Source organism: Mesocricetus auratus, unplaced genomic scaffold (genome assembly GCF_017639785.1).
Source record: "Mesocricetus auratus isolate SY011 unplaced genomic scaffold, BCM_Maur_2.0 Super-Scaffold_100008, whole genome shotgun sequence".
NCBI lineage: Eukaryota > Metazoa > Chordata > Mammalia > Rodentia > Cricetidae > Mesocricetus > Mesocricetus auratus.
Window position 1 is genome coordinate 55,108,908 of NW_024429192.1, and position 23,906 is coordinate 55,132,813.

At 41.7% G+C, this 23,906-nt stretch overlaps 2 protein-coding genes and 1 long non-coding RNA gene across 4 annotated transcripts in view; 2 read left to right on the plus strand and 1 right to left on the minus strand.

The window, feature by feature from the left end:
- The window catches only part of Dtx3l (deltex E3 ubiquitin ligase 3L), a 61,747-nt gene that overhangs the window by 4,244 nt on the left and 33,597 nt on the right, over nt 1-23,906 (plus strand). The window lies entirely within an intron of this gene.
- Parp9 (poly(ADP-ribose) polymerase family member 9) overlaps nt 3,166-23,906 on the minus strand; it is a 36,896-nt gene continuing 16,155 nt past the window's right edge. For both annotated transcript variants that reach the window (XM_040750846.1, XM_040750845.1), the window contains exons 7-12: nt 22,122-22,340; nt 19,973-20,030; nt 16,323-16,709; nt 10,274-10,410; nt 7,657-7,831; nt 3,166-3,965 (exon numbers count right to left, since the gene is read on the minus strand). In XM_040750846.1, coding sequence (XP_040606780.1) covers nt 3,598-3,965; nt 7,657-7,831; nt 10,274-10,410; nt 16,323-16,709; nt 19,973-20,030; nt 22,122-22,340 — 1,344 coding nt within the window. In that variant the 3' untranslated portion in view covers nt 3,166-3,597. The remainder of the gene's footprint in view (nt 3,966-7,656; nt 7,832-10,273; nt 10,411-16,322; nt 16,710-19,972; nt 20,031-22,121; nt 22,341-23,906) is intronic.
- Nucleotides 11,277-19,735, plus strand: LOC121141952. The gene is made up of 2 exons (XR_005878937.1): nt 11,277-11,329; nt 19,322-19,735. It is a non-coding gene; the product is annotated as an uncharacterized LOC121141952 (long non-coding RNA).

The following is a 23,906-nucleotide window of genomic DNA, read 5'->3' on the forward strand; positions in this document are numbered from 1 at the left end:
CAAACCAAGGTGGACAGCTGCTGCTGAGGAGCCACATTTGAGATTGCCCACACATATGCACACAGGTGGGCACTCTGAGAGGCAGAGGCAAGAGGATCTCTGGCCTACATGGTGAGACACCATCTCCAAATGAAAAGCTCTGCAAGCTCGAAACTGTTAAGAAAAAAGTGCCAACCTAACAGGTATAGAAATAAAAAAAATACAAATGTAGATTATGTCATTACTTACATGTAAATGTAAAAAGTAGATATTTATTTGGAATTATACAGTCTAGCATATTTCTTTTCTGTTATATATATCCTGTTACTAAAAGCAAAGTGGCAACAGGACTGGTTACAAATGGCAGCTAATAATGAGAGGAAGAACCAATAATAAGTAACACGTATAACAAAAATGTGGCAATATTTTATAATGCATATATCTATCCATTTGCTTCAAGGATGGGACTTAATTCTTCATTGCATGTTTAATTTTGCAGGATATGTTATTCTATATTCTTTCTTTCATACCTGATTTTATGCCATGGTGCTAGGAAATCAAGCCCAAGTCTTCATGTTAGGTAAGCACATTACCAACGAAGTCCTAGCTCCGGCCTCTTATTCTATACTTTAAAGACTATTAGAAGAATATAGGCATGGTCACAGAACTAATCAGACAGGTGTTATCTCTACTAAAGAAAAATAATGGCCGGGAGTGGTGGCCCATACCTTTAATCCTAGCACTGGGGAGGCAGAGGCAGGCAGATCTCTGTGAGTTCCAGGCCAGGCTGAACCAACAGCATCCAAAACAATAAAGAGAAACCCTGTCTTGTAAAACCAAAAAAAAAACAAAAAACAAAAAAAAACGCTCTGATACACATTGTGTGCCATCATAACTTAAACATCTTTTCTAGGGCTAGGATATAGTCAGTGGTAGAATGCTTACTTAGCATGCCTAAGGCTGTAAGTTCAGTCCATAGGACCACAAAATAATAATAACAACAATACCTACCATGTGTAAAACCTCTTTCTACAAAGAAAATTGCTGTTAAGCACAGATGTTAACTGAAATTGCAAAATTATAGTTAAATTTTAAGTAAGTTTGCAGTTTGAAGAAATTTAGGAAGTTTGTTTTAACTTGCCTACCCTATTCTGGGGACACATTTACCAGTGTAGAACTAATTCTATTTTCAAACTGTTAGTCTTTTCTCTTGTGCCTCACTGAACAGCTCAGTCAGCCCCCCATCCCCCACCCCCACCACCACCACCACCCCCACCACCACCCCGGCCATGTTCCATGGGTTTTTCACAGATGACCTGTCCTCTCCCTCTCAGCTTGGTACCACAGACCTCACACACGAGTGTGGATACCTCAGTCAACACACTCAGCCCTTTGTCCTCACGATTCTCACCCTTGGGCCCTTCTTTCTTTTCATTACTATTACATTTACTTATATTGGAAGGAGTTTTGTGTGGAGGTCAGAGGACAGCTTGCAGGAGTCAGCTCTCTCCTTCAACCATGGGAATCCCAGGATCAAACTCAGGCCATCTGACTTGACAGCAAGTGACTTTACCTTCTGAGCCACATCACCAACAGCCCACCCACATCTTTTCATAAATGTGTATGTACTAGAGATGTTCAATCTCTATGGCCTCACATAGGCTAGGTAAGCATTCCAATCACCTAACTGCAACATAGTCTGTTTTGGGGAGAGGCAAGAAAGAGACCCAAATGTGTTCTGCAGATGGACTCAGAACTCCTTAAGCAGGAAATTTGAGGTTTCCAGATACCTAATGGTTGGCTCAGGAGTGAGTACTGCAGGCTCTAGGCATGTGGATTCTTGCATTGATGGAACCAGCTATGGCAAACCTAGAATAAGATCTCTCAAACAAGGGACCACAATAGGCAATCTTACAAGCCAATCGTCTAAAGCAGAAATTTTCTTGCCAGGATTCCTAGACAGGACCATGTGATAAAATAAACATGTTTCTTACAAAGAGAATACAGCTTAAAGTAAAACCAGAAGGGAATATTCTTCTGAGATATTGAAGAGTGAGAGGTAAAGGGTTTAGAAGTACAGGTCAATGTGGTCTTGGAAATAGGCAATACATAGGTGGCACGATTAGCCCCTCTATTACAAATAGTGTGTTAAGTTTGGGCCCAATGGAAGTGGATTCATTCTTTATAAGAGCTATACTCTGCCTGCAACACATTTCCAGCTCTGCCCTCAGTTTACCGTCTTGTCACTGTTTCTTTGGGAAGCTTCCTCCAGTCCTTGATTCGTTTGTGCTGCTCTCAGTGTTGTGCCCAGGTTTCAAAGTCCCCAGAGACCACCAGGAAGAGAGACCCACCAAACTGCAAAAGCAAGGTTTAATGAGTCTTCATCCAACCATGACAGGGACCAGTCTAGCAAGCTGAGGTAGCAGCCTCAGAGGGAGTGAAGTTCCCTGAGTACTGCTAGGTTTTATAGACAAAAGTTACAGGATTACATCAGTAGGTACGGGTTGGTTTCTGATTGGTTGACATCTGGGAACAACTAGGAGAGTTTCTCAAAGTCGTTAATTTGGCATGAAATACCTGTGTACCAATTATTTTCATTGTCAGTGCTGAGAGGGAACGTTCTGTGGTTTCTATGGCATTGTCTTGTTACTTGCAGGTGGCCTGTTTCTCTGTGTTCAGTTTTGGCCCTAGGCTTCGGGAGGCCAGAGGATCTGGAGTTTCCTTGTGTCAGAGGCCTATGTGTCTTTTCTATAACCTGTTATGGCTGCTAATGCAGGGGCTAAGTGAGGGTCTGGTCCCTTTATTTCTAAATTATTAGAAGTGAATCCTTTGAGTTTAGTTTACCCCTTTCACTCAGGTCACTTAATTTTTTTCCAAAGACTCTGATAGCCTCCTTTAGTTATACCTACTCATATTTGTTCACATGTCCATAGCTGCCTTTCTGATTATTCAGGATAAGAGGTTTTCAGGGTCTTGCTGAGCATCCACAAAGTGGATGGAGCACTTGCGGTGACCAGTAAATGCTTCGTGAGTTAATACTTAAGCCACATGGTGGATGAGCGGCAGTGGAGTTTTGTTTGTACTGGGTGACACTGTTTGATAGAACTGAATCCAAACTGAGTATCAATCTTTTGATGTCCTTTCAGTTCGCATTATTTCATTTCCCAAATAATTACTCAGAGCCAGTTACTCACAAAAGTGATTTATTTGAATATCCAAAGCACTTTACAAAATTATATAGAAACCTAAGATTATTCCGTTGTCCTATTTTATACTATCACCTTTTTAGTTGGTTTTACTTACTAGAAAAGGGTATTTAGTTACATGTAAAATATTCTTGCTGTTGCCTAGGAAAGGAGATGAAGGATTTCAAGGAGAAGAGAGAGTCAGGAATAAGTTTTAGCTGTCATCTATCCACCCCAAGCCCACTGGTAAAGAAGGCAGTAAGACACTAGTATGTGGTTGTTGCCTTTAGTAACCCAGTCATTCTGAGCAGATAATTTGTTATGTTTAAGCCACTCTCCAAGTCACTGACAGTCATTGTTTTGTCAATTCACCCAAACCCTACTGGTTGTTATAATGATATACAGACTAATCAGTGCTGCCATATGAGACCTCCTACCAGGAGTGTGGTGAAGAGGCCATCGCTAGACCTGATGAGTAGTCCTGTCCCCACATTTGGTGCTGTGACAGTGTCCAATCCTGTGTACAAATCCACAAATACTGGGGCACTGCCTGCATGCCATTAAAAACGACAATGGTTTCAGGTTTAGAAACATTGTCAACCACGCTGTCATGAACATCTAAGGCCCCGGGACTCAACGGCGGTGGGGTAATATTTAAGTTATTGCCCTGACAGAAGGAGCCTGTGAGCACTTCCGCCTCAAACACATAGATTAGTCTGTCTGTGCTAGAGGTCTTCTTGACCTTGTCTGCTAGTTTTTTGAGGTTCTTGGTGAAATGTATGCCGGTTCCATAAACTGGGTCTGAAAGAGAAAAAAAATTATGTTCTAATAGATGATGTCTATTTGGGTGCTAATATGTATTTTCTCTCTAGACCTTCACATAATTTCCTCCACCCTAAGTTGCTCCTGAGACAATATCAATGGTACCATCAACAACTGTTTTACATTAGAATACATCATTAGAATTTACAGAGAAGTCACTAGTTTCAAAGCAACTTTGCATTGATTAGAGTAAATTAATCTGTAACTTGAATAACATTTTCATCTAAACCATGAAAATCTAGGATTGGGATGAATTATGATTAAAGTCATTATTAACCAGGCAGTAAGGAAGTCTGTTCTTATGACACTAGCTGGCTATACAGGCTCCAAATAGGTATAACTCTACAGCTTTTGAGAAAACAGATTTGAAATATCGTCCAGTTAGAACAGGCAGCACTAGAGCAGGAGGATCACATACACAGCATGAAAATCAAAAAAGACAAAGGGAGCGGGCAAGAAGTCAGAGTCATGGAGAGTGTAAGAGAAAAAAGATGCAAATGCTTGCTTCATATTCAGGAAGAGCAAGCTGGTTAGGGAGAGCACAGTCCTTACATTATCCCTCGAAAACAAGGTTACGCTGGTTTCTTACTGTGGCCTGGCACAATGCCTCACTAAGTATCCTCCACTGTCTTGAACTAGATTCATACTGACTAGATAATTTCCACCCATCAGGTATTCTGGAGACTATGATAGTAATAAGGTGATGCTTTATTCCCACTACTAGAGATGGATAGTCTCCATTCTAGTATAACATCCATCATATTATAGATTCTGGGATATTAACAACACTCAAGAGGTGGTACATATCTGTAATCCTGGCACTCAGAAGGCTGATGTGGGAGGGTTGGGAGTTCAAGGCAAACTGAGACTATATAGGAAGACCTTGTCTCAAACAGCAAAACAACAGGATAACAGAAATGAAAACAAGCAAACCCAAGCCCTCTAAGACTAAGAGTCAAACTGCCTTTTACTGCAGAGGGACTTAATGCAGCTTAGTGATATGGATTAGCATCAAAAAGCCATGGTTCACTCCTCAGCACACTAAAACTTCTTGAGGTCATATATGCTCAACCTATGCCCAGGGTGGCACACAGTCTCCTGCTGCCTGAGGATGAAGATACAGAATTCTCAGCTCCTCCCCCAGCACTGTATTTGCCTGCATAGTGTCAAGCTTCTTGCCATGATGATAATGGACTAAAACTGTAAGCCACCACCATTTAAATGTATCTCTTTATAAGAGTTGCTATGGCCATAGTTTATCTTCACAGCAATAGAAACCCTAACTCAGACAAGTTCCCTAAACCCATACGGTGGCTCACAAGCATCCCTATCTCCATTTCCAGGGAATCCAGCCTCTCTTCTGACCTCCACAGGTACCAGGTACACACATGGTATGGTGTACATACATCCATGCAGGCAAAACACTACTAAACATAAAATAAACCTTTAAAAAAGTTTTTAAAAATTCACTGGGGAGATATTTATTGTAGGCTTGAAATCCTGTATCTATTTTATTTATCTTTATAATGCATTTCAATTCTGATTAGCCACATCTCATGTTTCCTAGTCATGTGTGGCTGGAGGCTGCCACACTTAATGGAGTGATAAATGGCTATGGTAGTATTTCTGTTTTCAAAACATCACAATCTCCCTACATTATAAGCATAGTAGATACAGTGCAAAATAATCTATGTGCCAAAATGATAATAGTCTGAGATTAAAAATGAATTTTTCTTTGCCAGAGACTCTCTTTGAATATTGCCTTGAGGGCAAAAAGAGGTAAAACTTAGAACAAAACCTCTTAAATATACATATAAATGTATAAAATACATATCTATATATTCATATGCATATATTTTTTAATTCATAAGAAAATGATAAACTCTAGCTTCCATAATTTAATTTCCTGAGAATATTTTTTTGCAACCAAAGTCTTAAGAACCTGAAAGTCTGAGAACGTTTTTCTGTTTTGATTTTAAACTATAACCAACAGGAAAATAAAGCATGATGCTCTTAGAGAAGTTTTCTCAGTTTGAAAGTCCTCTCTTCTAGCTGGTAGAAAGACATGTAACTAGTTCTGACCTAGAAACTGTAACATTCCCTCTCCCCAGCTTATTACCCCCTAAGCCTGTCTGTCCTGATACTAAACACCTCACTTTGTCTGAAGCTCACCTGTCCCCACTGTGTCCTGTCCCGTGAATGCAGACTCCCACTGCTGAGCCTGCCTGCAGTCTTGACTTGTAGCTCAGCATGTGTGACAGTCCTTTTATTTCCACTTCCCTCTGCTAAACCAGCACAGACTTCAGCTAGCTTGCCTGCCCTATTTTGTCTCATTCCAGGGAAGTAGTCTTTGAGTTCCCTGCAGAGTCCATCCTGAAAAAGGGATCCTGTGTCCTCTTGTGGCATTATGAAGACATCAACTTGACCTCAAATTAGTTCTATTTGCTGAATTAAAAAAAAATAAACTGAGTGTGTCAGTGTAAATGCTTATATGTATGTGTATGTACCATGTGCCTGCAATGCCCACAGAGGCCAGAAGAGGACATGGATCCCCCTTGGGACTGGAGTTACAAATGGTTGTAAGTCACCGTGTAGGTGCTGAGAATCAAACCGTGCCCCTGTGGAAGAACACCTGCTCTTAACTTCTGCCTACTGGGCTTTTTTAACATTTTTGATTTATTCATTTTTATTTTATGTGTGAGTGGTTTTGCCCACATGAATATGTGTGCACCATTTATGTGCTTGGTACCTGAGAAGGTCAGAAGACAGCATCAAATCCCCAGAACTGGAGTTCCCCATGGTTGTGAACCACCATGAAGGTCCTGGGAATCAAACCTGGGTCCTCTACAAGAGCAACAAGAGCCCTGAACCACTGAGCTTGCTGAATTTTTAAGAAATTCTATTGCTGAAAATGGTAATCTGGCTACGTGAGGCAATGCAAGGTCAGTCTCCTGGTTATGCAGAAGACATAGAAATGAACCAAGGCTGTAAGGGAGAGTTTTCCTTGACTGAGTGAGCAATGCTCCTTATTTCTGTCGAGCAGCACATGGTAAGTAAGTTTCCCCCTCCTCTTTCAAAATGGGAGTTATCACTACAGTTATCCCAATTCTTTTCATACCATCAGCTAATCAGTAAGAAGGGACACTTCACCTGCAAAGCTATACCGATTTTCACTGGAAATAGAGGATGAAAGGGCTGAGCACAGTGGTACACGCTTTTAATCCCAATTACTATTGGGAAAGGGAGAGGCAGGCAGATCTCTGAGTTTCAGGCCAGCCAGGACCACATATCTGTCTTACAAACAAAACAGACATAAGCCAGAGACAGGTGCAAATCACAAGTGTCTTAAATGTAAGTAAATGTGCTTCTAACTAAGGAATGAGGGGCTGGTATTGATAGTTTTGTTGAGATGAAAAGGGCAAAGCAGTGACACCCCAAGGAGCTCTCTGCAGACAGAACACAGAAACAAGAATGAGATTAAAACCTCAACCATATATCCTACTGTTCACACTTGCATCAAAGTAACAGTCACCAACAAAGGATAAGATGCCAACCATTTCCAAAAGACTTTGCCTCTAAAGGTCAGTGGCAAAGAATCCCTTCCCACAGCTGTACACTGTCTCCTTGCCCCGCCCATGTAGGCAGCCCTGAGGATGAGGCCGATACCTACCTGGAGGTGTTGAGTACAGTCTGTGAAAGCCAACTTTGCACACCACATTGCAAAACTGATGTGGGACCTGCAGAAACAACTTTTGACTCCCTGGTCCTCTCGACGTTCTCCCTTCCATCATCTTCTTCTTCTCTTGGAAGGCAGCCATGAGCGCATTATTGTCTATCTGCTCCACCTATAAGCAAAGAAAACAAAAACAAACAAAACAAGAATGGGATTGGTCTGAAAACGGCGACTTAAATTGTCTCCTGCACAATTTGGAAAATACATGTGCTATGTGCATGGAAATGCATTCATTTTGCTTTTTAATTCTCTAATTTGGTTTCTCTCTTCAAAATCTATCCCTGTTTTAGTAAGTGCATTTAATAAGGTCAGTTATATGTCTATACTCCCAAAAGTGGAGTCAGGAGCATCAAAAAGAGATCAAGGACAATCTCACCTACATAGCAAATATGAAGCTAGCCTGGGCTACATGTGACTCTGTCTCAAAAATAAATAAAGAAATAAATAAAACTTCATGGGCATGGGAGATGGTTCATTTAATTGGTAAAGTGCTTGGTTTGAAAACTTGAGGACCTGAGTTTGATCTCTAGAATCTACATTTTTAAAAGTCAATGACTGTGTCAGGAGCTTGTGGTTCCAGCACTGGGGAGGAAGCAGGTCCCTGGGGCTCACTAGCTAGCCAACTTAGTCTAGTTAGTAATTTCCAAGTAAAAGTGAGAGACCCTTGTTGTGGGATTCCTGCCCGGGGGCCGTCAGCACTTTAGCCCCCAAATAACACACAAGACACTATATTAATTATGAAGCTGTGGGCCATTTGCTTGGTTTCTTATTGGCTAGCTCTGACTTGATTATTAAACCATAATTAATAATATATATTTTATAAGAATTTATCTTTTAGGGGCTGGATAGATGGCTCAGAGGTTAAGAGCATTGACTGCTCTTCCAGAGGTCTTGAGTTCAATTCCCAGCAAACACATGCTGGCTCACAACCATCTACAATTCAATCTGGTGTATAATGTAATAAATAAATAAATCTTTTAAAAAAAAGAACTTATCTTTTTGAGGACACACTCCTGACAGCCCCTTGTTCCCAGATCACATGGCAACCAGTCTCTTCACTACATTTCCCAGAGTCATCCTAGACTCCTAGTCCCACCCATCCTGCTTCCCTATTGGCCAACAGTGCTTTATTGACATATACACAGAACTTCCCCCATCAGACCCTATCTTAGGTGCCATTCTATTGTTGTAAAGAGATACCATGCATGATCAAGGCAACTCTTGCAAAAGAAAGCATTTACCTGGGGGCTTGCTTATACTTTTGGAGGATTAGTGATGATCATGGCAGGAAGCAGACAGATATGTGCTAGAGCAGGACCTAAGAGCTCTACATCCCAATCCATAGGCAGAGGGCAGACAGAGTGGACACTCAGCCTAGCACAGGCTTTTGAAACCTCAAGGCTCACCCCCAGTAACACATCTCCAGTAAGGCCACACCTCCTAAACCTTCCAAACCAGTGCCACCAACCAGGGACCAAGCATTCAAACATAGGGCATATGGGGGCCATTCTCCTTCAAATCACCATAGGTCCTGTCTCAAAAAACAAGGTGAGCTGGGGAAGATGAGTGTCCTAAGGAAGGACAACAGCCAAGGTTCTCTGGCCACCACATATTTGAAACATCAAATATCAGTCTTTTCTGAGAAGAAATTCAAATTGTTTTTATCTTCCTCTACCTAGTAAGACTGTCATGCAAATGTTTCAATCCCCTCCCCTGTAAAACTTTTTTTTTCTGGTTTTTTGAGACAGGGTTTCTCTGTATTATTTTGGAGGCTGTCTTGGAGCTCACTCTGTAGACCAGGCTGGCTCACAGAGATCCGCCTGCCTCTGCCTCCTGTGTGCTGGGATTAAAGGCGTGCGCCACCGATGCCCGGCTTGTAAATCTTTTTTATTTACAAAGGCCAGACAGCACTGTCAGAGCTTAAGTAACTTAGGCACTGACACTCCCAACCCCTTTGCTTCACTTCCTTTTCAGGTTTCTTTCACAGCTAGCCAACTGAGAAAGACTGTGGGCAAGACCCCAGTCTATGGGGAAAGGACTCAGTCACCACCTGTGGTAGAATATAAACCAGGCAACCTCCCCACCCAGTCTGCTGGCTCTTCTGCTTTCTGAGTAACACACCCTGCTAATTGTTGAGATGCTTTAGTTGGAGAAGCCTCTCATTTCAACAACGCACACATACCAGGCATGTACATCCTGCCACACACCACAAATCCACTGTGTAATCAGTATGTGCCAGCACTGGTACTAAAATGACCAACAATGCAGACATAGTACGTGTCCCATTAAAGCTAATGGTTTGTAGTTAAACAGTGGTAGCACAGCGGACTAGACACTGCTGTGCTTTCCACTGCTGTGGTCACTGATAGGCAGACCACCTGCGCTACGGCATCTGTGGTCCTGCATGTCTTGACATCATTTCTATCAACCCAGTCTCACTCCAGACTCTACGTGACTGGGCAGCTGCCTGAGAGTTCTTTACAGGTGAATGTTGTTTTGGCTATAGACTCAATTAACAGCAAAATAAACCAGAGCCTCCCTTGATTAGGTATACCTTCACAACCCACAAGCCACACTTGTCAAACTGTCTCTTTCGGTCCTCAAGTTCCTGAGTTAAAGTTGCTGGGTAACGAAGATATGTGTGAGAGTTTTCCATTTCATCCAGTTTTCCTTGCTCATCGGTCCACTGTCCTAAAAGAGGACGAAGACAAAAACCTTGTTTCAGTGCTCTGAGAACACAGGAAAAAAATATCATAAGGAGATTCAATGAAACAAATTCTTTCTGGACAGTGATAGCGCACATCTTTAATCCCAGCACTCGGGAGGCAGGGGCAGGCAGATCTCTGAGTTTGAGGCCAACTTGGTCTACAAAGTGAGTTCCAGGGCAGCCAGAGATACACAGAGAAACCCAGCCTCAAAAAACAAACATCTAAAAATGTGGAAAACCAGGTCACTGAAAGCATATATGCTGTGCTGTTTTCAGCATCCAAGAAGAGAGAGCTGCACCAGGCACGCAGGAGCTGTTTCTGCTTAAAACAAACAAACTCTTGCTCTTCACCAGCTTGTGGTAAGTCTCTAAAAACCAGACAGAAGCCTGCCACCTCTGCTAGGCAGTCTCTTTTACTAAGTGCATAGGCGTATCTATTCATAAGAGTGTCAGTCTATTTAACCTATCTTAAGGTTAAAAGCGCATAAACCTTTAGTCACTTTGGATTCCAGGAACCACAAGGTCTTCCAGGCAGGACAGACCACTTCTAAGATTAGAACGGGTGTCCGTGATGGAGACAGAGCTTGAGGAATACAGGTTAGTTCTCCACGAGAGATGGCTGTGATTTAACAATTACCAATTTATGAGAGCACTTTGCAGGACCCCAAACTGAAGTAATGATGGGCAGGAAAAACTTTAACAAGGACTGCTTGCTTTCTCTGCCTACCTTCAAAGGTTTTCTTTTCTTTTGCTTTGTTTGTTTGGTTTTTGAGACAGGGTTTCTCTGTTGCTTTAGAGTCTGTCCTGGAACTCGCTCTGTAGACCAGAATGGCCTCCAACTCAGAGATCGACAGTCTCTGCCTCCTGAGTCCTGGGATTAAAGGCATGCACCACCATGGCCTGGTAAGTGTTTTTTTTTTTTTTTTTAAGATTTATTGTCATTTTAGGGGCATGGGTGTTTGTCTGCATTCATATTGTAAGCAGTGTGCATGCAATACATGCAGAGACCAGAAGAGGGCATCAGATCCTCTGGAACTGGAGTTATTAGTGGCCATGTAAGTGTTTGGAATCAAATCTAGGACCTCTGAAAGATATCAAGTGCTCTTAACTGCTGAGCCATGTCACCAGTCCCCCAATTCATCCTTTAATTAAACCTAAAACTCACATAAATAATCAAAAGAAGAAATTGCAGGTTCTGGGACCCTTTATTGCTTCCTTGTCCCAATGTGAACCAATGAAATCTCTGCTAGTCAGGACTCCTGTCCCTGAGTTGACATACTGGGAAGGGTGGCTGAGCTGAACCTCCTGGGGCTGCTGACACTGAACTTCTATCCTAAAACTGTTCTAGAACTACAACACACTAAGTTAAAGGGTAAAATGGAGGGAGCGGTGATGAATTTGTTCTTCATGATTTGGATTATGAGACTTCAAAAACAGTAAGGGGAATGTTAATTACACCGCCCCCACACTATGTTGCTGTAATCATGGTAAATGGTTATGTCGCTCATAAGAAATGGTTGAACTTCAGCCAGGTTTCAAAAGTAAGATTAAGAAAGCTGGCTCAGCAGTTAAGAGCACTTGTTCTTTCAGAGGACCTGGATTCCTGGGTTTGGTTCCCAGCACCCACACTGTGGCTCACAACTATCTTAACTCAAGTCCCAAAAGATGTGACATCCTCATCTGGCCTCTGTGGACACTGCAGGCACATGGTACATAGCATAGACCTGCATGCATACCCATACACATACAAAATTAAAAACTAAGGAAGCATGGGAAATAAAAGGATACTCATGTAACATGTGGGTTTTTGAGTCCATTTTCTACCTTGTGTTCATCACACCACCACTGAAATACTTAGTAGAGCTTTATAAACAAGGAAGCAGAAATTTAGAGAAGTTAAGCAACTTGCCCAATACAACCAAGTAGGTAAGCAGAGATCTCAAGCTGGCTTATAAACCTGGCTTCATTTGGGTTTTCTATTAGGAGACACGGCAGACTACTAAGAACATGTGTCACTTGTGGTATGAGCAAGAGCAGACTTAGAACTGAACCATCTATGGTCTCCTCTCGTCCCTCCCTCCTTTCCTTGTTTCCTCCTTCCTTAGTTTCCTTCACTCTTCTCAGTCCCCTTCTTCCCTCTCTCCTTCCATTTAAATTCAATAGGCCACCTGTTTTTGTCCAAGGAAGCTCTTTATTTGACTGAACACACAGGTAGATAAACAATAAACAAGGGGGGAGGGGCTTGAATCTGGAACAAGCATACTCACCAGAAGCACAATCCCTAGTCAAATGGACTGAAGTTTAACCATGCAAAGCAGGGATAAAATTCAAAGGAACGCCATAGAGGTCTAAGGGGTAAATCTAAGAAAAACAAGAGGAACAAAAACACAGCAGAGACTATCCAGAGCCCCAGACCTCAAAGGAAGAGACCAACAGCTCACATTTATAATGTGTGTGACACTAGCATTCAGGGCTCTTGAATTCAATGTTAACCAAACTCCTGCTGTAGACCAGGCTCTACAGGGGGTGGGTATCTGAGACAAAGCCTCACAAACTTCTACTGTCAGAAGAAAGGATAAAGCAGCAGAAAAGGAGGTTCTGCCTCAGTTCAGTTTTTATTTAAATTATCGAGTGATGGGGCTGGAGAGATGGCTCAGCAGTTAAGAGCACTGGCTGCTCTTCCAGAGGTCCTGAGTTCAATTCCCAGAAACCACATGGTGGCTCACAACCATCTGTAGTGGATCTGATACCCTCTTCTGACATAAAGTAGATAGAACACTCAAATACATAAAATAAATGAACAATTTTTTTTAGAAAATCAACTGACATATAGTTGACAAACCATAGAATATTAGAATTTAAAAATGATTCTCTTTGAACCTCCAAAATGCTGCTGTGAGGCAACATGCCTAGTCTTCTACCAAAAATGACATTTTTCAGGAGAACATGAGACTTGCATGACTCTATACTGCTAAGCAAGGGTCTCATGAGCTAACACTGGTGTCAGTTTAAATATTCAGATTCATTGTGTCAAAAACCATGTGAAGAAACATAATCTTAGTTTTTATGATATGTTTTTACCTACATGTGTCTGGTGCCAGCAGAGGTCAGAAGAGGGATCAGATCCCCTAGACCTGGGGTTACAGGTGTTTTTGAGATCCATGTGGGTACTGTGAAATTAACCCAGGTCCTCCGTAAAAATCAACAAGTGCTTTTAACTGCTGAACCAAGGAAGGGTGTTCATATAGCCCAGCCTGGCCTGAAGTCTCCCATGCAGCAGAAGATGACCTTGACCTCCTAGTTCTTCTCCTATACCTCCTGAGTGCAATCACATCATGTGCCACTGCAGCTCGTTAGCCCTATGCTCTTCATCTTCTTTTTGTTCTCTTTTGTTTTTTAAGACAGGGTTTCTCTGTGTAGTCCTGGCTGACCTTGAACTCACAGAGAGCTGTCTGCCTCTGCCTCCCAAGCGCTGGAATTAAAGGTTTACGCCAACACTGCCCAGCTATACTCTTTATTTCTCCAGACTTTCTTTCTTTGGTTAGTTGTCACTTATTCAGCTTTCCATTTGTCATGCCTCCTCCAAGAAGCCTGTTCTTGGGTTCCCAAGTATAAGGTGTTCTTGGTACTTCCAGAGCATGGCTATCTTCCTCTGTCATAATTCACCTGCTCACTTATCAGTATTCTGTTAGATTTGGAGCAGGAACAATGTCCACCTTATTTATCATCAGTATCCTGCACAATGCAGTACGTTCTTAGGTAACTAAATAAATGGAATAATCTGTCTTCCCTTATGACGTATGATTGGGTCTTTAGTGTTTGCTTGGAGTTTTCTGTTTGAGTCAGAGACATTATTTAGCGCAAGCTTGCCTTCCTGCCTCAGCCTCGTGGGTGCTAGGGTTATAGGATTTGCTTCCACTCAAAGTGGCACTTAAAATTTTTTAAATTACATTTATCTATTTGTGTGGATGTGGGGATGTGGATGTACCTATGGGAATGGAGAAGACAGCTTGTGGAAGCTCATTCTTCCCATCACATGGGTCCCAGGAATTGAACTCAGGTCAATGGCAAGTACCTTTCTTTACCTAATGAGCCATCTTGTTGGCCATCAAAGTGGCATTTTAAATGAGACAATATTTTAGTTGGCTCTAGGACTCACAAACGGTCTCTGTAGGCTCAAATGCCCGCAGTTACTGTAATGAGTTTAATCACACTGACTGAGGGGTACTTGGGTATATCTCACAATACCAGGAAGTACTTTGTTGGTGACAGTTCAAAATAATAATTTTAGAGATCATAATGGTACCAGCAATATATAAATGTAATAAAACTCAAGGTAAGTAAACAGGTAGAATACATCCACATTTGAATGCTCCATTTGCAGAATTGGGCATGTTGGGCTTTATTTGGTGTTTTTGATTTTTCTACATGGTTCTAGTAGGTCTTACTACAGGCTTTCTGTGTAACCACCTCTTAGACAATCCATGTCATCACAAGCAACTCCAACAGATGTGCTTCTATTTATTAATAAACAACTCTGACAATTGAAAGACAAATCACAGCTGGACGGTGGTGGCATATGACTTTAAACCCACCACTCAAGAGGCAGAGGCAGGCAGATATCTGTGAGTTCAAGGCCAGCCTATTCTACAGAGTGAGTTCCAGGACAGGCTCCAAAGCTACACAGAGAAAGAAACCCTGTCTCAAAAAGACAAATAAAAATAAATAAAAAACCAAAAACAAACAAACCACAATTTATGTAAGTGTTGGGACCTGAGCTGAACATGGTAGCTCACGTCTGTAATCCCAGTACTTGGGAGGCTGTGGCAGGAGGACTGTCCTGAGTTCAAAGCCCACCTGGGATACATAGTCAATTTCTGGAAGATAGCCTGAGTTACAGTGTGAGGCCTTATCTCAAAACAAAACAAGGTCAGGCATGGTGGCAGAGACCAGTAATCTCAGCATTTAGGAACCAGAGACAGGAGAATCTGAAGTTCAAGGCCATCCTTAGAAGACTTTTTCTTTTAAAAAAATCTGGATATAACAGATCTTTTGGGAACATGAACTCACAGCAGCTGTGGCTACATGCACATGAAATCATGGCAGTCAAAATCTGAGCATGTATTGGAGAGGGCTGCAGGAACTGCCTAAGGGACAATTGGTATTTGATGGCTACAAAGAGGAAGAGTCCATTTTCTTCGGGGATGCAGCCTGATAGGTTGCCCCCACTCAACCCCATTGGACAACAGTAGATTTATGTGTCTATCAGGGTTCCAATGGAACTCAATAGGTTTTAAAAAGGAGTTAGAAGGGAAATATTGGGGAGGCCTAAGAGGAGCTAGAGCAGAAGAATGGGGATGAATATGATCAAAATTCACTACATATATGTATGAAAATCCCAAAGAACAGATAAAAATATTTACACCCCCAATCACAAGAGGTGATTGCTCTACCACTGAACCACAACAGCTTGTTTTTCCCTCTCAGGCTGTTCTCCATAAACACAACACTCATGAGCAAAAGCAACAATTAGGAGAACTGGCATTTGCTTTGAGACAGGGTCTTATGTAGACCAGGTTGCTCTCCAGTTCACTGTTTTTCTCCTTTCTGCTTCTGCCCCATCTTCTCTGTCTGCAGAGAGCTTTACCCTGACAACAAAGATACCGACAACACCAACACCAATGGGGCCTCCCTCATCCCTTGGTTAGAAGGACATTTACTTGAACTTAAGAAACTGTGTTTTCCTCTTTTAATTTTTACTTATCTATTTATTTTGAGACAGTCTCACTACATAGCCCTGGCTGTCCTGAAACTCATAGATTCACCTGAAGGTGCTGGGCTGAAGGTGAGCCGCAAGGCCTAGCAAGAGTTTTTACCTTAGTACGCAATTACTCACCCAACAAGTCAAAAAGCCTTTTCTCCTGTTTTCTTGCCACTTCTTCCTGAACTCCACACAGCATACATTCAATATTCATTACTGCTTCAATGAGGTCAGCTTGGATACCTCTAATCTCTAGCGTTGCCTTCAGGGGACTGACAGTCTCTGAAATGGAGACACCTAAGGCTGTCTGCAGCTGAGACAGCTTGTCATGCTCTTTCTTCCCAAGGTAGAGAATATGATTATTCTCAATAATGTGGTGGTCCTCAGAAGTCAGCAGCCTTTCAATCCACTCTTTGGCCTCACACATCTCTTCCACATTTATACCCATCAGATTGATGGCAGGGGATTCAGCTTCAAGTCCACTTCTTTGCTCCCCTCTGGTCCTCTGGGGAACTGGAACAACTACCAAAAACACATATAGAGACTGGTGGGTTTTTCAATAGCACAGAATATCACAGGTACTGTTTGTCCCAAGGATATTACACCACTGTCAGCAACAGCACCTAACACCTATCTGTAAAACCTACAATGGGTATAAAGGGAATCTACAGGCACAGCTTATGGCCTCCTTGTAAACATATCAGCTAGTTTAGAAGATGATAGATTTATTATTTCCATCCTCTGCTATGTGATTTGTCAATTCCTAAGTAAATTTACCTATTCTCACCTGCTAAATGACATATCTTTGCACCTACCAGACTTAAAACACCAAAGGCTACAGAATTCAAGGAATAAAATGTATTTTGTAAAATACAGTTGACACACGCCTTCAATCCCAGCACTTGGGAGGCAGAGACAGGCAGATCCTGATCTGTGAGTTCGAGGCCAGCCTGGTCTATAGAATGAGTTCCAGGACAGCCTCCAAAGCTACAGAGAAACCCTGAGGGGGGCAGGACAGGGACGGCACGGGACTGGCTGGGCAATGGTGGCACACGCCTTCAGGAGGCAGTCAACTCTCTGAGTCTGAGGTCAGTCTGGTCTCCAGAGTGAGTTCTAGGACATCCAGAGCTACACAGAGGAAGTAAGGAAAGAAAAGCTGAAGTTGAAAGTGGTAACATGCTTATCATCCCCACATTTGAGAGGCAGGGCCCAGAGGATGGGGACACATAAAGGTTTTGAGGTCACATGAGAGCCGGTGTCAAAAAAATAAAATAGCGGTGTGGCTCTTGGAAGAGCTAGGGAGAGCATTGGGAAAAATAAATTGTATAAAATTCTCAAAGAATTAATTATAATCTTAATTTTAGAAAAAGGTAGCAAGGGGCTGGAGAGATGACTCTGTGGTTAAGAGCACTGGCTGCGCTTCCAGAGGTCCTAGGTTCAATTCCCAGCAACCACATGGCAGCTCACAAATTATTGTCTATACATCCAGTTACCTCACACAGACACACATGTAAACAAAACACCAATGCACATTTTTTAAAAAAAAGTAGCAAACCAGTAGCCAGTTAGGCAAACTGTTTTACTGGAAAACAAACACTATGGTTATATCTATATGAAGACATGCTTATCTTGACTGCAATCATTACCCTCCAGTTGGGCAGGAACTTAGAAGTTTAACAATATTAAGTGTTGACTAATCTATAGAGCAACTAGAACTCATAAATATCTATTATACAAAAATGGAACAAGCATTCTCATGTAAATTAAAACTTTTGCAAAGCTCACATTCTGTTAAAATATTTAGAGTCAGAGAGACACAGACAGACACACACACACACACAGAGCTGGGGGGGCTTGGTAGCAAGCACCTTTATCCACTGTGCCATCTTAAAAGTTTACATTGGAACTACTTGCCCAATGGAAGTGACCTGATGCCCTTCAATAATAGAATGTTACTGATGAAAAAACATTACCTTTACATGACTGAGTCATAGAAACATACATATATATACATATATATTTTGTGGGGGTGGGGTTTGAAACAGGGCTTCTCTATGGCTCTGCAGGCTGTCCTGGAACTTGCTCAGTAAACCAGGCTGGCCTCGATCTCACAGAGATCCGCCTGCCTCTGCCTTCCAGAGTGCTGGGATTAAAGGCACTTGCCACCACCACCCAGGACAGAAATGCATTTTGAAGAGAGAAAAAGCAAGTTGAGAACTACTCCAGACATTGTTCTAAGGGCTTTACACATAGTACTTTATTTAAGCCACACAATCCTATGAGAAGGAACTATTTAGTTCATCTTATAAATGAAGTCACTTAAGATTCTCAGAGTCATTAAGTAACTTGTGCATGGCTGTAGGACTAGTTAATCATGTCTACCAAGGTAGTGGGTGGGGGCATCTGACCTAATGCTTATACAACTCTCCTTCTAGGCAGTGATCATCAGACAATAGGGTATGGGCTAGAGATTGCCTCCATGGTGAAGAAGATATATTGCTCTTCCAGAGGATTCGAGTTCTAGTCCTACCACCCACATCAGGCAGCTCACAACCACCTCTAACTCCAGCTCTAGAGGGATCTCTGGCTTCTGAAGGCAAAAGGCACTTACATGTACATGCCCACTCCTCCTAAAACTAAAATAAATTTAAAGACACCAGGGTAGTCAGTATCATCTTTCTACTGACATCATAGCTGGGTAGAACCAGGAGCTCTGGAAAGTGTCAGGATAGAACTAGAGGGGAGGAGCTAGGGAGCTGAGTTGAAATAAAAGCCAATGTTGAAGTCAACACAAGTGAAAAGGGAATTTTAATTGGAGGCATAGTTTTTTAATCCTTTTTAGGAATTAACACTACTTTCTGGAAGGGCACAGAAAAAACATGGTGGTACTTTCTTGATCCATCATTATTAAGAGAAAAGAATTACTCCCAATAATGGAATTGTACAAATCATTAAGTGTTAACTTTTCTAAGAACTAAAATGTATTTAATTAACTTTATTATATAAATATTCCTAATTAAAATGAGTTTCTCTTCATCCTTGGCTAGTTTAACCTTTCCTTGATAATCTAAGACAATCTGTATCAAACATTCTGAATGGCAATTAATTTCCTGTGGTTTCTAATTTCTTGACAGATATTTTCAAGAACTAATGAATAAATGATGACCCTTGTCTCTGCACTTCAGTTTAATGACATATAAAACTTTTATATTCCCTTTTTACATTAGCTTTACCTAAAGCTCCATCTCTTACCTGTTCCTCTGTATTGCATTTCCCAAATATGTGGTATATTGTTTGCTCTTATTGCTTTCATTCATCTCAAGTGCTGCCCCTCCACTGCCGGCTGATGGAAATCTTTCCATCCCAAAGCTCACCGAAGACACATTCTTGTCCAGGAAGCCATTCTTGTTCCCTCCCAGGCTGAAGGAACCTTCCCCTCGTCTATTCCACCTGAGGAGTTTGGCCATCTGCCCCTTCTTATTTGCCTCCTGAAACTGGTTTAATGTTTTGTAATTTTAATCAATAAAACATCCTTTGATAATTGGAAATTATCAAAATATTGTCTATTATTTATAAAAATTACAACTCATGATTTCTTGACCTAGACCAGAGTTCCTGAACCAGAATCTATAATCAGAATCTATGGGCAGGCACTCCACTTTTCTTTCATGTAGCTGGGGACAGCCTGAAACTTGCTACCTAAATAGAGTGTGACCTGAACTCCTGATTCTCCTGCCCCAACCCAGGTACCAGGAGGCCTGTAGGACTCTTAATTTCTTACTCACCACTGTTACTGCTGAGACTCAGCTCATTGGACCTCTTCATCATTTCAGCACAAAAGTCCTAAAATAAGCAAAGCACAGCAGTCATTAATAGGGAGGGCAAGCGTTGTAATAAAGAATTTCTGTCTGCATACACCACATCACTCTCTCATTAGGCTCTATTCCCACTACCACAAGTCCTTGGCCACAAGCAGGCTTTAGACAATCCAAGAGAGCATGTGCATCACTATGAGCTACTAGAGCAGTGGTTCTTAACCTGTGGGTGGAAACTCCTTTGGGGTCAAATATCAGACATCCTGAATATCAGATTATTTACATTATGAGTCATAACAGTAGCAAAACTACAGTTAAGAAGTAACAACACCATAATTTTATGGCTGGTCCCCATAATACACAAGGAACTGTATGTATTAAATGGTCATAGAATCACTCACTATATTAGAACATTTGAGAAATGAAAACAGGTAAAATTAAAAGAAAAACAAAACCTAGTAGAATTTAGGCAAAATATAAGCATTCATTCATTCAATAGGCATTAATGTAGGTACTGCATTAAAGTTCAAATAAAAATACAGATCACTTCTAAATGTTATGAGCATACCAAACTGTCTTATATGGGTTAATTATTGTAAAATACTTAAAACTGGCTCTGATTCATAATGAATGTTCAATATGTTACATAAGGTAATTATTGTTGCACTATAGTCTACAGAAAAAAGTCACTATTTCCAGGCATATCCTTTAAGAGAGGGTCTACTTGAAATAAATGAAATGTCTTAGGGGTTTGGACATATGTTATCCAATACCTTTCTTGCCCAAAGTTGATACAATGGGCAATAATTTCTTTATTGAAAAATGCTAATATTGATGAGATATAGACTAGAAGACTAGACTTTGCTTTATCTTTATCTGTACTTCAAAAATGAAGTGTGCCAGTTGTGGTGGCCCACACCAGTAGGATTTGCTGAAGGAGGCAGAGGCAGGAGGATCACAAGTTCGAGGCCACCATGGGCTACAGAGCAAATTCCAGGATAGTCTCTAAAACAATACAAAGAAACCCTGTCTCAGAAAAAAAAAGTGTGTGTGTGTGTGTGTGTGTGTGTGTGTGTGTGTGTGTGTGTGTGTGTGTATGTGTATTTGGGCAGATTCTCACTGCCTCACTATGTATCCTTGAATGGCCTAGGTCTCTTTATGTACAACATACTGGCCTCAAACTCAGAGATCCTGGGGCTTTGAGGGTTTTTTTGGGAGGCAGGTGTGGAGATAGGGTTTGTCTGTGTAGCCCTGGCTATCCTGGATCAACTCTGAGGACCGGGCTGGCCTCAAACTCATTCAGGGATCCACCTACCTCTGCCTCCTGAGTGCTGGGATTAAAGGCATGTACCAACAGACCCACCTCCCAATGCATTTTCTGTAGAGTATTTCCTTTATAAACTATATTTGCAGCATCTATTTCCAGGTTTTAAAAAAATCCCTTGATCTAACCATAGTTATTTCCAAGAAATAAAGCAAATGAGCTAACATTTTCCAGTGATAAACAGATTGTAAGAGAGGCCATATACACTGGATAAAAGTCAGTTCTCTGGTAGGTCACTTCAGCAGTAGATGTTGCAGGGTAGAAACACTTAGGCAAAGCTGTTGACTGAACTGTGATGAAAAACTGAGACATGGAACCAAAGCACAAGGTGTGGCAGTGTTCTTCCAGCTCTGCCTGCTAGTGATGAACACCTGATCTGGGAGAGGCCAGCAGCGTGTTTGGAGAGCTGTTCCTTACTCTGAGTCAAATGCCTGCCTTAGGATAAGTAACTGTCTATTGCCTTTAATAGATACCCAGCTCTATCCAAGACAAAAACCATCATGGAACACCCCAAAGGAGGGGGTGGGAGGCAGGAGGCAGGAGAGAAAGAATGATCCTATACCAAAAGTAGGCTGCCTACCTTTAAGGAGCACAGAGAATAAATGCAACAGGAAAAGAAAAAAGCAAAGTAGCTTCAACAATGCTTTGCTCAGGGTGACCTTTGGTCAAGGGTGGGTAATTTGCAGAAATTAAATTAAATCGTGGGATCCTAACCCATCGCCTTAGACTAGATACTAGTTCAACACTGGTGATGAATCGAGGAACTCTTAAGACATCTCCAAGATGGTAACTCACCGTGTATGTCTCCACGTCCGCTGGAAAGATCACAATCCTTACAGTCAGGGTTTTCTTCACATGCTTCTTGGCAAATGCTAAAATTTCATCTAACATTATCTTGGCTGCTATACTCTTCTCTATCTCAATCAGTCCTGTCCCAAGGGCAGGAAAAGAAATGGAATTTATATCTGATGAGAGGCATTTTTCCAGACAGCTCTTCATTGCATCTTTCAATATCTGCAAGATAAATACAAGTTCAAGATCAACCTCGGAGTTGAAAATAAGAAACTGAGGCAACTGAATGCTACCCAGTGTACTTGAGCACTGTGCTTTCTCCAGGTAAGTAGCCTTGACTGTCCCCCTAGCTCAGGGAGCCAAGCATCAGTGTGCCACTCAACTGCCACTCCCAAATCAACAAAGAGTCCCTGATGTTAAAGGAAATGAAGACTAAAATGAGGCAAACAGTGTTCCTTCAACATGACTAAGACTACTGTATACCTTCGCCTGAAGAAATGCCAATAGTTTTAGCAGATTTAAATTTCCATCAACTTTTCTTTCTTTTTTTTCCCCTAGGGAAAAAGTCTTAATATATACCCTGACTAGCCTGAAACTCACCATGTAGAGTATGTGGCCTCAACTCACAGAGCTCTGCCTGCATCTGCTTCACAAGCGTTAGGATTAGAAACAGAAAAAAGAGTGGACCACCAATCAGGCTAACCCTCTATCAACTTCAGTATTATATTGAATTACTGTATATAGACAGGAAGGTTGTCTGTGGAAGGATCTATGAAAGATGAAGCATAGATGATAACTAGAAGGCCAATCTTGGGTTAGAGAGCTCTCTAAGAGAGAACAAGACATAGCAGAGAAATCACACACACGCACACACACACTCATGCTAGCAGTGATGGCTTATAATGCTGGCACTCAGGAGGAAGATACAATTCGCCTATATCTAGCACCCAACTTTTGTGACACAAATTCACAAAAAAAGCTGCTTGCCTGTGGCTTTGCAGTTAGCGGCACAGGCAGAAGCTGAACCAGGCCCAGAGTAACTACCCCAGCAGCCAAGGTTTTCCTTTCTTATCCTGAAACCTCTGAGCAAGTTGGGATTTTTCTGTTGCAGCCTGTGTCTGTCTGTCTGTCTGTCTGTCTGTCTGTCTACTCTACCTATCTGCAGCATTTAGGCTCCAATAACCGCAAGGGTTAACTGCATTCTCACATTCCCCCATGCAGACAACTGGCTCTCTGGCTTCTTTTCTTCCAGTTGGTTATGGGCTTTCCCTGGACCCCCTCCTTGGGCTGCTACCACACTAGGTAGCTGACTTCAAAACTGCTCAGTCTTTACTTTTCCATGCAAAGCAGTCAGTCCCACACTTCATCTGAATCATCATCATTGGCAGAATCGTTGAGAGGACTGAGAATTCTTAAAGGGAGGAATTAGTTAAAACAGAGTTTTCCCACATTAAAAAATGTAAACATGCTGGGCAGTGGTGGTGTCCAGCATTTGTGAGGCAGAGGCAGACCCCCAAGTCAAATTCAGTTCAGTTGTTTCCTATCATCGTGGAGGAAACTCTTCCCCAGATCAATTAAAGAACCCAACGCCTGTTGTAAGAAACCATTCTGCTCTGGGTGATAGAGAAGCTAATAGAAGAGAGAACAAAAAATTCAGGAGAAACCATAAATCGAGTATTTTGGCAAACTTCTATAAATGAACAAAGACCAAAATTTTAAAAAGTCATTGAAGGTCTAGTAGAGATGGGTGTAGATGTAACAATAATTGCACCAGAATCTTGGCATCCA